Source organism: Propithecus coquereli, unplaced genomic scaffold (assembly GCF_000956105.1).
Source record: "Propithecus coquereli isolate 6110/MARCELLA unplaced genomic scaffold, Pcoq_1.0 Scaffold31, whole genome shotgun sequence".
In the NCBI taxonomy this organism is placed as follows: Eukaryota; Metazoa; Chordata; class Mammalia; order Primates; family Indriidae; genus Propithecus; species Propithecus coquereli.
The window spans coordinates 919,225-936,881 of NW_012148730.1; the positions used below are offsets into that span (position 1 = coordinate 919,225).

General features: G+C 36.3%; 1 protein-coding gene across 1 annotated transcript in view; it reads right to left on the reverse strand.

Annotated features, from left to right (window-relative positions):
* Window positions 1-17,657, reverse strand: part of CENPI (centromere protein I) — a 65,883-nt gene that overhangs the window by 18,015 nt on the left and 30,211 nt on the right. The window contains exons 14-18 of the mRNA XM_012650027.1: window positions 15,887-15,978; window positions 11,773-11,908; window positions 10,649-10,773; window positions 8,730-8,778; window positions 8,090-8,308 (exon numbers count right to left, since the gene is read on the reverse strand). Coding sequence (XP_012505481.1) covers window positions 8,090-8,308; window positions 8,730-8,778; window positions 10,649-10,773; window positions 11,773-11,908; window positions 15,887-15,978 — 621 coding nt within the window. The remainder of the gene's footprint in view (window positions 1-8,089; window positions 8,309-8,729; window positions 8,779-10,648; window positions 10,774-11,772; window positions 11,909-15,886; window positions 15,979-17,657) is intronic.

Consider the following 17,657-nt stretch of genomic DNA (forward strand, 5'->3'; position numbering starts at 1 on the left):
TGCATGTTCTCACTAATATGTGGGAATTAAAAATGTGGATCTCATGGAAGTAGAGAGTTGAGGAGGTTGGGGGAGGAGAAGATGAAGAAAAATTGGTTAATGGGTATAAAGATACAATTAGATAAAAGCAATAAGAGCTAGTGCTCAACAGTACAGTAGGGTGACTATAGTTAGAAATAACATATTGTATAGTTCAAAATTTCCAGAAGAGAAGAAATGGAATATTCCCAACATAAAATACAAATGTTAGAGGTGATGGATATCCAAACTACCCTGATCTGATGATTATATATTGTATACATGTATCAAAATATCACATGTACCCCCATAAATACGTATAATTATTATGTATCAATAAAAAACGCAAAAGTCTATACTATCCAAAGCAATCTACAGAGTCAATGCAATCTCTATTAAAATGCCAGTGACATTCTTCATGGAAATAGAAAAAACAATCCTATGGAACCACAAAAGACCACAAATAGCTAAAGCAATAATGAGCAAAAAGTACAAAGCAGGAGGCATCACACTGTCTTCACAATATACCACAAAGATGTAGTAACCAACACAGCATGGTTTTGGCATAAAAACAGCCATGTAAACCAATGGAACAGAACAGAGAACCCAGAAATAAATCCCTGCGTTTACAGCCAACTCTTTTTTTGTTGTTTTGTTTTGTTTTTGAGACAGGGTCTCACTCTGTTACCCCAGTTAGAGTGCAGTGGCATCATTGTAGCTCACTGCAATTTCAAACTCCTGGGCTCAAATGATCCTCCTGCCTCACTCTCCTGAGTACTTGGGACTACAGGAGCATACCACCATGCCCGGCTAATTTTTGTACTTTTTGTAGAGACAGAGTCTCACTATGTTGCTCATGCTGGTCTCAAACTCCTGGCCTCAAGTGACCCTCCTGCCTTGGCCTCCCAAAGTGCTAGGATTACAGGTGTGAGCCACTGCACCTGGCTCCAACTCAATTTTGACAAAGGCGCCAAGAACATATATTGGGGAAAAGATACCCTCTTCCATAAATGGTGATGGGAAAATGATATCCATATGCAGAAAAATGAAACTGGACCACTATCTCTTACCATATACAAAAATCAACTCGAAATGGATCGAACACTTAACTATAAGACCTGAAAGCATGAAACTACTAGAAGAAAACATAGGAGAAATGCTTTAGAACATTGGTCTGGGTAAAAATTTTATGGAGAAGACCTCAAAAGCACAAGCAACAAAAGCAAAAATAGATAAGTAGAATTACATCAAGCTAAGAAACTTCTGAACAGCAAAGAAAACAATCAACAGAGTGAAGAGATAACCCACAGAATGGGAGAAAATTTTTATCATTTTATTTTATTCTAATTATTTTATTATTTTATTTTAGAGACAGTCTTGCTCTGTTGCCTGGGCTAGAGTGCCGCGGCATCGGCCTGGCTCACAGAAACCTCAAACTTCTGGGTTCAAACAATCCTCCTGCCTCAGCCTCCAGAGTACCTGTGACTACAGGCATTTACCACCACACCCAGCTAATTTTTTCTATTTTTAGTAGAGACAGGGTCTCACTCTTGCTCAGGCTGTCCTTGAACTCCTGACCTCAAGCAATCTTCCCACCTTGGCCTCCAAGAGTGGTAGGATTACAGGTGTGAGCCACTGTGCCCAGCCAGAGAAAATATTTTTAAACTATCCATCTGATAGGGATTAATACTGAGAACATATAAGGAACTCAAACAAGTCAATACAAAAAAACAAAAACGATTAGAAAACAGTCAAATGCTCTGAACAGACATTTCACAAAAGAAGACATATGAATGGCCAACCGGTATATGGAAATATACTAAACATCACTAATCATCAGAGAAATGTCAATCAAAACTACAATGAGATATCATCTCACTGTAGTTAAAATGGCTGTTATCAAAAGGACAAAAAATAATTAATGCTGGTGAAGATGCAGAGAAAGGGGAATGCTTGTATATTACCGGTAGAAATGTAAATTAGTACAACCACTATGGAAAACAGTATGGACATTCCTCAAAAAACTAAAAATACATTTACTATATGACCCAGCTATCCCACTGCTGGGTATATAGCCATAAGAAAAGAAATCAGTATATTCAAGAGATATCTGCACTCTCATGTTTATTGCAGCACTATTCATAATAGCCAAGATACGGAATCAACCTAAGTGTCCATCAATAGTGAATAAAGAAAATCAGGTATATATACACAATGAAATATTATTTAACCACACAAAAGAATAAAATTCTGTCATTTGCAGTAACATGGATGGACCTGGAAGACATTATATTGAGTGAAATAAATAAGCCAGGCACAGAAAGACAAATATTGCATGTTTTCACTCATATGTGGGAGCTAAAAAAGTGTATCTCATGGAGGTAGACAGTAGAATGATGGTTAGCAGAGGCTGGGAAAAGTGGGAGGTAAGGGATTGAAGAGAGATTGGTTAATAGGTACAAACATACAGTCAGATAGAAAGAATAAGTTCTAGTGTTCAATCGCATAGTAGGGTGACTACAGTTAACAACAATTTATTGCATTAATATATTTCGAAGTAGCTAGAAGATTTGGAATGTTCCCAGCACAAAGAAATTATAAGTGTTTTAGGTGACGGATATCCTAATTGCCCTAATTTAATCATTATAGATTGTATGCATGTATCAAAACATCACATGTACACCATAAATATATATATTATGTATCAATAAAAAAAATTAGTGTCTGTCTCTTGCTTGTTACCATCCTGGGGTCAATTTACTCTACCTGTTTGAGTCCAGCTTCCTCTCCTGTAAAAAAGGATACTGATACCTAGTTTTGAGACCTAACATATATATGTACATTTTTCTAGTGCAGAATCTGGTGAGTCATAAGTCTTCAATAACTGTTAATTCCTTTCCCCTATAAATCTCCCTTAGTCTCCCTGAGGCTATTCCTTCACCTACCCTTAGGGATAATGACTCCTAAGTGTATAACCTCACAGGACTATTTTGATAATCAGAGTCAATGCATGTTATGGCACTTTAAAAAAAAAAAAAGTTTTACATGACAATTCAGCCTGAGCTGGATTTTGTAAACCAAACTGGTCATTTACTTGCTTTAACATTTTCTTCAATAATCAAAGCTTTTTGTCTCCAAGAATCTACAAGACTTGTCAAAAAGTTTTAGGTTGTCCTTCCTGAATTTCATAAGCCTGTGCTATAGAGGGCTACAAAAAAATTAAAAATCCAGCAACACGTAAAAGAAATTGTTCTCTATTGCCAAGTAGGACTTATCCCAAAAATGCAGGATTGGTTAAACATCTGAACCTCTATTAATGTAATATACCATATCAATAGAATAAAGGACAAAAACCACATGATCATGTTTGTAGATGCAGAAAAAGCATCTCACAAAATCTAACACCCATTCATAATAAAAACATTCAACAAACTAGAAATAGAAGGGAAGTTCCTCAACCTAATAAAGGGCATCCACAGAAACCCCTAACGTCATACTGGTGATAAAATGAAATGTTTTTCCCCTATGATTAAGATGCCATTCTTGTCACTTCTTCAACATTGTACTGAGGTTCTAGGCAGTACAATTAGGCGAGACAAAGAAAAGGCATCCAGATTTGAAAAGAAGAAATAAAACTACCTCTATTTTCAGAAGACATAATCTTGTATATAGAAAATCCTAAGGAATCCCCTAAAAAGCCATAAAAACTAACAAATGAGTTCAACAAGGTTGTAGAATATAAGATCAATATACACAAATCAATTACATTTCTATATAGGAGCAATAAGCAACCCAAAAATGAAATTAAGAAAACAATTTCATTTACAATAGCATCAAAAAATACATAGGAATAAAGAGTGTAAATCTTATACTCTGAAAACCACAAAACATTGTTGAAAAAAAAACTAAAGAAGACCAAAATAAATGGAAAGACTTTCAATGTTCATGCACTGAAGAACTTAATATTAAGATGGCAATAGTATCAAATTTATCTACATATTCAAGGCATTATCTATTAGAATCCCAGCTGGATTCTTCGTAGAAACTGACAAGCTGATTTTAAAACTCATATGGAATTTCAAGGGACCAAGAACAGCCAAAACAATTTTGAAAAAGAAGAAAATTGGAGAGCTCACACTTCCCAATTTCGAAGCTTCCTAAAAATCTATACTAATCAAGACAGTGTTGTAATCACATAAGGACATACATATATATATAAATAAAATAGAATCAAGAGTCCATACATCTATGGTCAATTGATTTTCAACAAGGGTGCCAAGATATTTTAATAGGGAAAAAATAGCCTTTTCAGCAAATAGTGCTGGGACAACTGAATAGCCACACACCAAAAAATGAAGTTGGAAACCTATATCACACCATTTACAAAAGTTAACTCAAAATTGATCAAAAATCCAAACATAAGAGCTAAAACTATAAAACTCTTAGAAAAATACAGGAGTAAATATTCATGACCTTAGGTTAGGCAGTGATTTCTTAGCTTGGACAATAAAAGTACAAGCAATAAAAGAAGAAAATTACAAATTTGACTCATCAGAATTAAAAATTTTTGTGAATCAAAAGACACCAACAAAAAAGTGAAAAGACAACCCACAGAATAAGGGGAAACTTTCACAAATCATATATCTGATGAGGGACTTATATCTAGACTATAAAAAGCTTAAAACTTAGTAATAAAAAGGCAAATAACCTCATGAAAAAATGGCCAAAGGGTCTGAATAGATATTTTTCCAAAAAAATATACAAATGGTCAAGAAGCACATGAAAAGATGCTGAACATCAACAGCTATGATGGAAATGCAAATCAGTACTCCAATGAAATACCACTTCATACCTCTAGGATGGCTAGAATCACAAAAACGGATAATAACAAGTGTGGAAAAGATGTGGAAAAAATGGAACCCTCACATACTGCTGGTGGGAATGTAAAATGGTGGAGCTACTTTTGAAAACAGTCTGGAAGCTGTCCCAGTGGTTAAACATCGAGTTACTGTATGATCCAGCATTCCCACCTCTAATTATCCATACACAAAAGAAATGAAAACATATATCCACAACGTAAGACAAAAAAGCAACAGGGAAAACAGGCAATAGAAACAGACACACAAAAACTTCAGATATCGTAATTATCAGATACAGATTATAAAACAATGTTTACTAAGTTTAAAGGAAAGAAACACTGGATGGGAAAAACAAAACAAAAAAAACAATAAAAATGGCTACCTCAAGGCAGAAGATGATAAAAGATGGAGGAGGAAAGGATAAAAATGAGATTTTCATAGTTTAGAACTTAGAATGGTGTAAATGTTTTACATATTTCAGGAATAAAATTAAATCTAAAAGAAAAAAGCAATCTCTAAAACATGAAAACAAACTGAAACAAATGTACCTAACAGTACGTAAAATAGAGTGTGTGTACTGTACATTTTTAAAAGGATTTAGTCCACTGCTCTAGTCCTACAATTCTACTTCAAGTTCCTCAAACATGAAAACATTTTAAATTTCACCTAGTAGCCTCATATTAACAGTAATATTAATATTATTAATTTAAAACAGGTTTTTGTACACTGTATAAATCAAGCAAGTTATTATGAAGGCAAGAAAAGAGAAAAAGAAGGAATATCAGAAAAATCACTAAAATACACTGCCTCTGAAATTCTTCTACATAGTTAAAAATATAATTTTTATTCAAATATTGCAATCAAGCAATTTGTTTTTGGTGGCCTACATATTACTTTTTTCAGCATCTGATCCTTAACTACGTTTCAAAACCTCATCTGCTACTATGCTATAGTCTAACCCAGTGGCTCTCAACTTTTTTCTTTATAAATTTTACCTTCATGTTATTTTTCTGTATTTTTCAGCTTTCAAGTATGAATATGTATTCCTATTATAATAAAACATATGATATTAAGTGACTAGGTCACAACGCAGGGGCACAGGCCTACTAAAAGACTGAGAATTAATCACACAATTATAGAATGCTTGCCCTCCTGCAAATTTACAAGGCTTCTGCATAACAGAGGATTACAACTCATAGAACTGCAAAGCTCAAACATTAGTTAAGGAAGAGTATCTATGAAAACTCAAAGATAACAAAATACACAGAAACAAGGACTCTAGAAAAGACAAAAGTTTCAAATACCTACAATTACAGCAAATAGTAAATGCAGTATAACTCTTACTCACATGAACACAATCTCTCACAATAAAGACCAATTTATCTCAGTTTCTATTACCCAATGTCATGCCTGGTTTTCAACAACAAAAAAATTACAAAGCATGCTAGAAAGCAAGAAGAAAACAACAGTCTGAAGAGAAAATGCAAGAAACAGAATAAGACACAGATGACGGAGATTTTGGAATTATGACACCAGCAATTTAAAATAACTATGAAGAACACACTAAGGTTAATGGAAAAAGTGGACAAGCTGAAAGAATAGGTGATGTCTTAGGCAGTGTTCTGTTGCTATAACAGAATACCTGAGATTTGGTAATTTATAAATAAAAGACATGTACTTCTTATAGTTCTGGAGGCTGGGAAGTTCAAGATCAGGTGACTGCATCTGGTTGGTTTCTGGTGCTGTGTCATAACATGGCAGGCTCACAGGGTGAAAAGCCCAACTCTTACTGTATATCAGAGTTATATTTAAAAAGCAGATACTGAATGTCACTCCATAGTTATTCAATCAGAGTCTCAGGGTAGGAGCAACAAGGGATGTACACTTTGGAAAAGCACTCTGGGCAATTCTGCTGCTCAGTCAGTGTAGAATCACTGCTCTAGTCCTACAATTCTACTTCAAGTTCCTCAAACATGACAGGCTTTAACACAAGGGTCAAAGCCCAAATCCAGCCAACACCTGTTTTTGTAAACAAACTTTTACTGAAACACAACTATGGTTATTTGTTTACGCATTGTCTATGGCTGCTTTCAAGCTACAACAGCAAGGTTGGGTAGTCTTGACAGAGACCACGTGGCCTGCAAAACCTAAAATATTTACAATCTGGCCCTCTACAAAAACATTTGCTGACTCCTGTTGTAACTATCTTTGCTCAGCACCTTTGTACTATTCCTCAAATTCTACTCCTGTCTTGGCAAGCTCATGTTCATCCCTCAAAAATTCAATTAGCAACATTTCTGCAAAGCCTGAATTTAGCACCTCTTTATATTTTTTTCACTGACCTCTATACTTTCCCTATTTTACTACTCATCATTGTTTCTTCTAAGATGTCTGTTTAATGACTGCCTCCCTGACTAGACTGTAAGCTCTACGAGGGCAACACCCAGATGTGTCTTGTTCACTACAGTGCTGAGTTCATTGTCTGCATATACTAAACATTTATTCAAAGAATATCTCCCCCACCCTGTACAATTTTTTTTTATTTTGTTAGATTTCTCAATGTTTCAGTCTGTTAAGGGAATTCTGAATCCAAATTCTTTCAGGGTATTTGTAATCCCACCCTGTTGTGTCATCCATGCATTTAAGATGGACACCATTAGAGTTTTTCTCCAAGTCACTGATAATGTTGAAAATGACAGGGATGAAAACAAAGTCCTGAAAAGACATCATCACCATCACTCTGCCACCTGCTTGCATATATCAATCCATTAAATTTGTAGTCTTCGGCTAAGACTGTAACTCTAATTACAATATTATCTAGACTACATTTTCCATCATGTCTAGGAGGATTTTATGACAGTTTACACTTCTATGAAGCCTTTCTTTACCTGAAATCACCTCTATCCAAGCAGAACTGAACTAATCACTCCCCCATCTTTCTCATAGCTGTACCTTTTCTCATTTTGCCACACTGTATTGTAGTAATTTGTTTACAAGTCTGTCTGCTATAAGCCTGTTCTTTTAGAGGATAGAAACTTACTTAAATTAACTGAATCCCAGATTCCACCATAATACCTAAACTTTAGTTGATACTTTAAAAAAATTACTCAACACATCTTGCATTTCAGACACACTAAATTTATGGCATTTCATATCTCTGCCATCACAATATTACTACATAAAATCTAAAAAAATTCTTTAAATATCCTTACCTGTAGCAAAAAGGAAACAGCATAACTCAGTAGAGAAGGGTGATGAACCAAATTTAAACTGCTTTTATATTCTGCTACTCCAGCTTTTTCCAGGATTTCAGGGTCAATATATATTCCTTTCTCAAAGGGTTTGGATGTCCACAGGCAACCAACCATGGCGATCAAATAGTGATTAAACTCTTGATAGGTCTTGCTGCTGAAACTGAACTGTGGTTTTGCCTAATGAAAAACAAATAAAATTGTTATCATCACCTATTCTCCCTTTCCTACTTATTCCCAACAGGTCATATATAGCTAGATTCAATTTCTAATATATATTTTTTTTAGAGATGGGGTATTGCTCTGCTACACAGGCTGCAGGGCAGTGGTGTGATCATAGCTCAATGCAGCCTCTAACTCCTGGGCTCAAGTGATCCTCCTGCCTCAACCGCCCACATAGCTAAGACCATCATGCCTGGCTAATTTTTTAATTTTTTGTAGAGGCAGGGTCTCGTTATGTTGCCCAGGCTGGTCTCAAACTCCTGGGCTCAAGTGATCCTCCTGCCTCGGCCTCCCAAAGTGCTAGGAATGCAGGTGTGAGCCACCATGCCCGGCTCAATTTTTAAACAACAGTGATTTAACAGAGGTTTATCATTCATACCTTTTGTTGCAACTCATTTTTCTTTGCAGCAGACAGATTTTTACGATACCTAATAGGAAGAATAAAAAGACTGAAACATTTAACATGCCTTTGAAATGTAAAATAAACAAAAATGTACATTTTAAATGTAAATATATGCAAATGTGTACATACAAAAATATTCAGTTGTCTAATTAAGGTTTTTATCCTTTTGTGGTATATTCTCCTCAAAGAATAAAAATTAATAGAGGCTAAATAAGTTGTATACTTAAGATGTGCACTTGACTCAATAAAAACAATGAAAAAATGCTCTTAATGTTTCACTATTAAAAAATTAACATATGTCCGGGTGCAGTGGCTCATGCCTGCTAATCCAAGAACTTTGGGAGGCCGATGTGGGAGGACTGCTTGAGGCCAGTTGTTCAAGAGCAGCCTGGGCAACATAACAAGACCCTATCTCTACAAAAACAGTTTTAAAGTAGCTGGGTATGGCCACGAGCACTTGTAGTCCTAGCTACTTGAGAGGCTAAGCCAGGAGGACTGCTTGAGCCCAGTAGCTTGAGGTTACAGTGAGCTATGAGTAAGACCCTGTCTCAAAAAAAAAAAAAAATTGGCCGGGCATGGTAGCTCGCACCTGTAATCTTAGCACTCTGGGAGGCCAAGGGGGGAGGATTGCTTGAGATCAGGAGTTCGAGAACAGCCTCGGCAAGAACGAAACGGCATCTCTACTAAAAATAGAAAGAAATTAGCCAGACAACTAAAAATAGAAACAAGAAAAAATTAGCCAGGCGTGGTGGTGCATGCCTGTAGTCCCAACTACTTGGGAGGCTGAGGCAGAAGGATTGCTTGAGCCCAGGAGTTTGAGGTTGCTGTGAGCTAGTCTGACACCATGGAACTCTAGCCCAGGCAACAGAGTGAGACTCTGTCTCAAAAAAAAAAAAAAAAAAACTTTGTAACAGAGGCTCAAAAGCAGTCAGTCACTATTACAGAACATATTTTCATAATATAAAAAAATAGGTGTGGGCCGGGCACGGTGGCTCACGCCTGTAATCCTAGCACTCTGCGAGGCCGAGGTGGGTGGATTGTTTGAGCTCAGGAGTTCCAGACCAGCCTGAGCAAGAGTGAGACCCCGTCTCTACCAAAAATAGAAAGAAATTAATTGGACAGGTAAAAATATACAGAAAAAATTAGCTGGGCATGGTGGCTCATGCCTGTAGTCCCAGTTACTCGGGAGGCTGAGGCAGTAGGATCGCTTGAGCCCAGGAGTTTGAGGTTGCTGTGAGCTAGACTGACGCCACGGCACTCTAGCCCGGGCAACAGAGTGAGACTCTGTCTTAAAAAAAAAAAAAAAAATAGGTGTGGCAGAAAGGATAAAAGGGGAAATTTAGAAATATAATTTTTTCTTGTGTATTATTTAATTAGCTTTAAAACATTTTAACCTTGACATAGTCCTACAAATTATGCCAAAAAGGTCTACTCTTACAGATTGAAAAGAATAATTTTAGTCCACAAGTGAAAGAATTAGAGATCAGAAATGATACTTACAGTTTCACATAATTGGCAATAGCTGCCCTTATCTCCCAGAAAGTGATCTTTTTACCAGAGACAGAGAAGCTATGTACACTTATATCAGTTGTCAGCAAATGACTAATTTTTCTTTAAGACACAGTGATTAGAATTAACAATGTTGAGTACAACGGTACTATTGCACAATAGATTCTTAATTATAAATTTTTATTCTATAATCACAGCAGTGAGGGATTTAAAAACAACAAACTAGCATAGCCCTGTAATTGGAAGGTCATGCCCAAAAGAAGGCCATGTTTCCTGCTTCCACAGGCCTGGCAGAAAATGCATAGGAAGTTTTACTGTATTATGGTTGACAGATGAAGACAGGATTATGATATGCTATTTCATAAAATGGTAAAAAGGCTTTGTACCTGTGCATAATATAACAGAGCTGGTTCAAGATAGTGGTATCCAGACTGAGGAGTGCAGGATAGAAGACGCCAGGAGGAAACAACACCACCAATGGAAGGTCATAATTTATATATATGTCACATACCTTTTGAGAAGAATGATAACATCAGTATACAGATTATTCCCTAGAACTCCTCAACCAAGTTCACCCAAAGAATCACTAGTATAAGATAAGCAATAATATAACATTAGGTTTGGACTTGCCTGATTCCTAAATAGAACAGGTAACCACAAGCCTGCTTAAAATATACCTCATCAAACATCAACCTTACCACAAAGGATTATTACTGGAAGACCATTTTTAAAATCTTTCATTTTTTTCTGGGGAGAAGTCTTAGAGTTGGGGATGAAGGGAACATATCTTTCTCCTAAAGTTGCAAAAATATTTATTTATCCTATTAATTAGCTGTCAACCTGGAAAACAAAGGAGCATGCTTCTAAGGAAATACATAAAACAAGACAACTAGGTATTGGTGAAAGGAAGAAGTTGGGAAAAATGAGATTATAATGGATACTTCATGGATAATAGTTCTGTCCAGGTCAAATACTATAAAACAATTGAAGAGGATCAGAATCATAAAGGTACTAGGTACCAGGGGAAATAAGGCAGGTCAAAGATAGAAGTGGAGATCTGAAAAAACTAAGAAGATACTTTTGTTTTTTTCCAGGGGTTGAGGATGTACAATGGATGAACAAAATGTAATGCTAACAGCAAAATTCTGTCTAGGGCCAGCATTATTACAGGTCAATGTCTATTAAAGTGGTACCTGGATCCAAAAAACAAGCATTTGTTTTTCTACTTTATTTTATGAAAGTCAGTTATCAGGTGAGAAAACAATTATTAACTTCTGTCTATAGCCATACCACCCTGAACGTGCCCGGTATCGTCTGATTCCGGAAGCTAAGCAGGGTTGGGCCTGGTTAGTACTTGGATGGGAAACAATTATTAACTTCAAATTCTAAAGTTATTTTAACTATGCTAATCCTAGCCCACCTTAATGGTTGTATATAAAATTTAAATAATAGGCCAGTAACGTGGATAGCCATCACGAAATCTAAATAGAGAAAATGGAAAGGGTAATACCTTCTCATAGAAATCCAAAATAAAGTGCAGCAAGAAAGCACTGTTGCCCTCCAAGCGCATTGCAATAGTGGACAGCCACCCTACATAGTCGATCAGTTTAGACAGAGAAGTCATGGATCCACCCAAAGTTGTCTCTCTGCAATAAGAAACCATAACATTCAGATCCGGAGTAGCAAAAGTGCTCATAATTTCCAAGCTAAAGCTGGATAATACATAGCAAAAAGTTGGTAAGGATTTTGAAAACTATCAGCGCTCCAACGTATAATTTACTTTTTAAAAAAATGTATAATTCACTTTTTAAAAAAATCAAAGTGATTAATCATAAACCTAAACTTAGCCCTCTAGACAACCATTAAGATCAATTCATAGAACATACTCAGCAACCAGACTCTACTAGTGAACACCAGAGAAATAAAATATTAAGAAGCTGCAAGTAGGCTTTTATGGAAATCCTTGAGTGAGAAATATCAAAACCACTAGAAAATGGGTACTCCATTAATAAATAAGCGGAAAAAGGAGTTCATGTCAAAGTAACATGAAACATAATTCAAGATAAAATCTGAAAATGGGCAAAATAATACACTAAACTAGAAAAAATGAGAACTAATTAATCCCAACCAAATCACAAGTAGCTTAAAAGGATAAACATTAAAATATCTTTATGAATTGTTTTCTATGATGTCAGCAACATTGCAACACACTGGTTGAAAGAAACCTACAGTACACAAAGCAAAACCTAGTTTTGCCTGAATTCCTGAGCTAAAATGCTATTAAAAATATTTTCACTGGAATTCAATTCAATCCTAAAGGTGAATTAGCAAAAATTTTAGCATCTTTTGTTCTTTTAATAAAAACCAGATCTGGATATTTTACACGTTCTCCCCAAATCAATGAATGGAGTCTCTTTAAAGCACACACGGGGGCCCAGAGTGGTGGCTCATGCCTGTAATTCTAACACTTTCAGAGGTTGAGGCAGGAGGATCTCTTGAGCTCAGGAGTTCAAGACCAGTAATAGTGAGAGCCTATCTTTACAAAAAATTTAAAAATTAGCTGGGCATGGTGGCATGTACCTGTAGTTTCAGTTACTCAAGAGGTTGAGCCAGGAAGATCATTTTAGCCCAGGAATTGGAGGCTTCAGTGAGCTATGATCACACCACTGAACATTCCAGCCTGGGTGACAGAGCAACACCCTGTTTCTTTAAAACAAACACACACACACACACACACACACACACACACACACACACAGGGGTATAATTAGTTCAGTCGATCCATCCAACCAATCCTGTCCTTCAACCAACTGTTAAGTGTATTAGGAAAAGATCTACAAATATGAACTCATAGTTTTACCCTCCTATTGATATACCTCAACAATGGCTATATGCAAGGAAAAAAATATATATATATAGTCTTAGCAGTTGAGAGATGATGATGACTCTACCACTCCCCATCACCATGATGGTTCAGTGCCAGAGCAAGCAGGGAAGAGTTAGGAAACCATTCAAATAGGCGAACACCTACCTAGTCAGCTGGCTATCCGCAAAACTATCTTAACTATGATTTTTGGCAACACTTGGCAAATGTTTCTGAAAATAATTTCAAACAACGACTGCTCAGAAAAGCCTCTTCTGAAGTGTTTCTCCACAGGACACTATTGACATTTTGGAAGACACAATTCACTGTTCAGTACTGCCTCCTACTCCCCAACCACTGCAGCATATTGAGCATCCCTAGCTCCCACCTACTATATGATGATTGTATCCCCTTCCCAATCACTGTGACAACCAGAAATGCCCCCTGGAGAACCTTCACTGAGAATGGTTTTCTACCCTTCTCTTCTTGTGATCTGTAAGTACAGTTTACTTCCTTTTTGACAATCACATGGCATATGGTCATATGATGGAAATAGGGCATCATACCTATATCTCTAAAATAAAAAGAATTACTGAGAACTTAAGCACTATACTATATAATGCCAAATATTGCTATGATAAGCAAAATTATCTACATGTATGTCCACTTATTTGCTTTAAGAATTTTAGAAAGCAGAGCTCCTTTTTAAGTGCTCTCCTTTAATTTATGACTCTCATAATAGTGACCCTAAGATTTTTGGAACAATAATATAGAAATTGTAAGGAACCTATTTCAGGAGTACCTGAGACTTACATTGAAAGTTGGCCAAAGATTATGGATGCAAACATACTATTCTTTTTTTTAATCTCGTTTATCTTGGGGGATAGAGAATGAATAAATTTGGGTCCAGGCTCAGTAGCCCACAGCAGGGGAATGCAGGTTAGGGAGAGCCACATCAAACATATTATTCTTAATATAATTTAGGTAGAAGAATTTAAATATCTAAGTGGAATTTCTTTACAATAGTGGTTCTCAAACTTTAGCTTACACCAAAATTATGAAAATGTTAAAACAGATTATAGGCCCCTCCTCCAGAGTGTAATTCAGCAGATCTAGGGCAGGGCCTGAGAATTTGCATCTCTAATAAGCTTCCAGGTGATGATGATGATGCAGGACCACACTTTGAGAGGCACAGCTTTACAAGATGTTTTTACTACCCACTAAATGCTCCATTTCCTTCCTTTTTTTTTTTTTTGAGACAGTCTCTCTCTGTCACCCCGGTTAGAGTGCAGCGGTGTCATCATACCGCACTGTAACCTCCAACTCCTGGGTTCAAGTGATCCTCCTGCCTCAGCCACTCAAGTAGCCGCCTGGCTAATTTTTCTATTTTTTTTGTAGAGACAGAGTATTGCTGTTGCTCAGGCTGGTCTCAAACTCCTGACCTCAAACAATCCTCCCGCCTCGGCCTCCCAGAGTGCTAGGATTACAGGTGTGAGCCACTACGCCCAGCCTCCCATTTCCTTCTAAAAGTGATCAGACACATATGGAAAAAATGTAATAATGAATATGAAGAATTAAAAACAATTTTCCAAGCTACTCTCAAGAAGTTTCTATTCTCCATTCTCCTACCAAAGTAGGAAATCGCTACAGGGATAAGAAAAATGGAACTATACTATGTAATGGAAAAATGGGGGGAGGGGAAGGTGGGAGGGTAAAAATCTATCTATAAGGTAAAATGAACAAATACTATTTGGGTGATGGGCACACTAACATCTCTGACTTAAGCATTATAAAAGCTATCCATGTAACAATAACATTTGTACCTCCTTAACATTTTGAAACAAAAACAAAATGAGCCTGGGTTAATCTTTTAACCAAGTTAACCAGCTATTTGCAACAAAAGCTAAGGGGAATTTGAACACTGGTTAGATATTTGAAGATATTAAGAATTATTAATAATGGTATAATAATGGTATAATTTTTTACAGTTGAAATGGCATCTAGGTTTTGCTTAAAAATCATCTAGGCAGAAGGTGAAGGGTGTTATTGATGAAAAAAGGTTAACCATGAGTTGATAACCGTTGAAGCTGGATGATGAGTACATGGGGGTAACATTGCATTATTTTCTCTACATTTATGTTTGCAATTTTCTATGATGCAAAGTTTTAAAAATGCCAAAAACTAATGTGACTGATAATAGAATATAGGAGAAGCCAAAGATTTTAAGATTCAAAACAACCTAATTATGTAGTTAATTAAAATTCAGTCTTTTACTTTGAAGGTAAAACATAGATTTAACAGACATTCAGGGCTCTTTTTTTTAACTCCAAATCCAAAATAAACTAATGCATATAACCAAAATACATCAGAGGAATATAAAAACAAAGTTATACAGGAAAATTACCTTAGAAATTTTTCTAGCCATCATTAAAATAGATTTTACATAGAAGAATACATTTTATACAATGAGTTAAACTGAATGGAAGTCAAAGTTGCAAATTTCTATCTCATCTCTCCAGTCCTATATTATTTGCCAGTCACTTAGAGGCTAAGGGGTTGCGTTCTGATTTATATAATAAGAACCTGGAGAATTACCCTTTCTCTCAGGATTATGGGAAAAAAAGGTGAAAAGTAACAAAATCTTTCAGAAAAGCACTACTAAGCATTTAAATGAAAATATAAGGTCTTATGCCACACTACCAAACATATGCAAATATGTTTGTACAGGTCATCCCTTGTGGGGGATTGTAAGATAACTCACAGAGGACTGTTCATCATAGGTCTATGGATATCCATGGAAAGCCACAACAGCCAGTTCTGCAGTAGCTCTTTCAGACTGTGAAGAACACTGCACTGAGGGGGCAAAATAAAAAATCATTCATGAAACCATTAAGACATAACAGTGTTCAGAACAGAGGCTTAGAGGTGGAAGGGACCATGGAGATGACCACATTCAATTTAGAACCCAATAGCTGCTGCTCCGACATGATCAGTCTCCAGGAAACAGATGAATGCAAGTACAAGTTTATTTTACCATTTTCTCTACAAGAAACATATCTCAACAGGACTGCCCCAACTTAGCCTAGGAACAGACTTTTCTCTAAATTACATTCATTTATGACAAATACTACATAATCAAATAAAAACAGCATCCTTATTGTCCCCTCTCAGAGATCCTTTGAAGTTGCTACAGATATGAGCTCCCCATTCTTTTCACCTTCTAATCCATACCTACAATTTACTCCCTTTTTGATGGTCATATAAATTTATCTTATCTTCTATGACTTTGGAAAACAAACAATCCTAGTCTTCCTTTCTCAGGCTTTGCCTTGATTTCCCAGGGCCTCATTCATATACAAAAAGATACAGTCATGACAAAAATTTATCCAGGGCATTTATGATTATAAATTCAAGAGCAATCCATACCATCACAAAATATTATATAATACAGAAAACCTTTCTTAAACATCCTTAATAATGGAGTAGTTATTATTTGAGTATTTCCAGTGATAGGGTACTCACTGCTTCACAGAACAGTTTATTTAATACTTTCTTTTTTTTTAAAGATTGACATCTCAGATTCAGGTTAGAAATATGTTTGAGTTGAAAGCAACTCTGGAATCATCTAAAATAATAGTCCAGTATCAGCCAGAGAATCTGATTATTAGAAAAGATATTCAATATTACAGTGTTATATTTAGAAAATAAAAAATCTTTATTTACCCACCCACCCACCTTACCCCTGCCCCCACATCAAAGGAAAGTATGAGTCTTTATGAGAAGGGGACATGGGCTTTTAGAAAAGGTTGAGAACACAGTTCTACCCTACATGTGAACCTTTTCTACATAAATATCGCCAGTAGATAGCCATTAAACCTCTGCCTGATGGTACTCCACTGTCAGGAAAGATACTGCCTCTGAAGGTCCTTTACTCCATTTCGAGTCTGCCCTACCTATAGGATACTGCCCATGTTTAATTCTCTCTTGCAGCCACACAGAGACCTTCTCCTTCCACGTGACAATGTTTCAAATGTTTGAAGGGAACCAGAAAATCTTAGTCTTCCCCCCACCCCAGGCAAAACGTCCCTAGTTCTTTTACTATCTCAAGCTAGAAAGCTTGATGTCATCTTATGTCCTTCATGCTTTATTTCCAGTCACCAAGTCCTATCAATTTTTTCCTTCAAAATGTCCCACTTATTCATTTCCTTTCCAATCCCACTCTAACTACCCTAAACCAGGCCTTCACATCTCTGAGGTTGCTTTATCCTCCCAGCTAGTCTCCCTTACTCTAGTATCACCTCCCAAACCCCAATTCTTTATAATCTTTTTTTAAGACTAGTCAAGTAGTGAGAAGGGGGGAAAGTAGTAGAACAAGGAGTTCAATCTGTAACTGACTGTGAACAATCAAGTGAGATAACTCACTACCTTCGGACCAGCCCCAATTCTTTCTCTAAGGCTGTTAGACCCTTGTTGTTTAAGCACTCCATCCAATATATCCTTCTTCTTTCCAAGAACTTGCGGTGCACATCCCT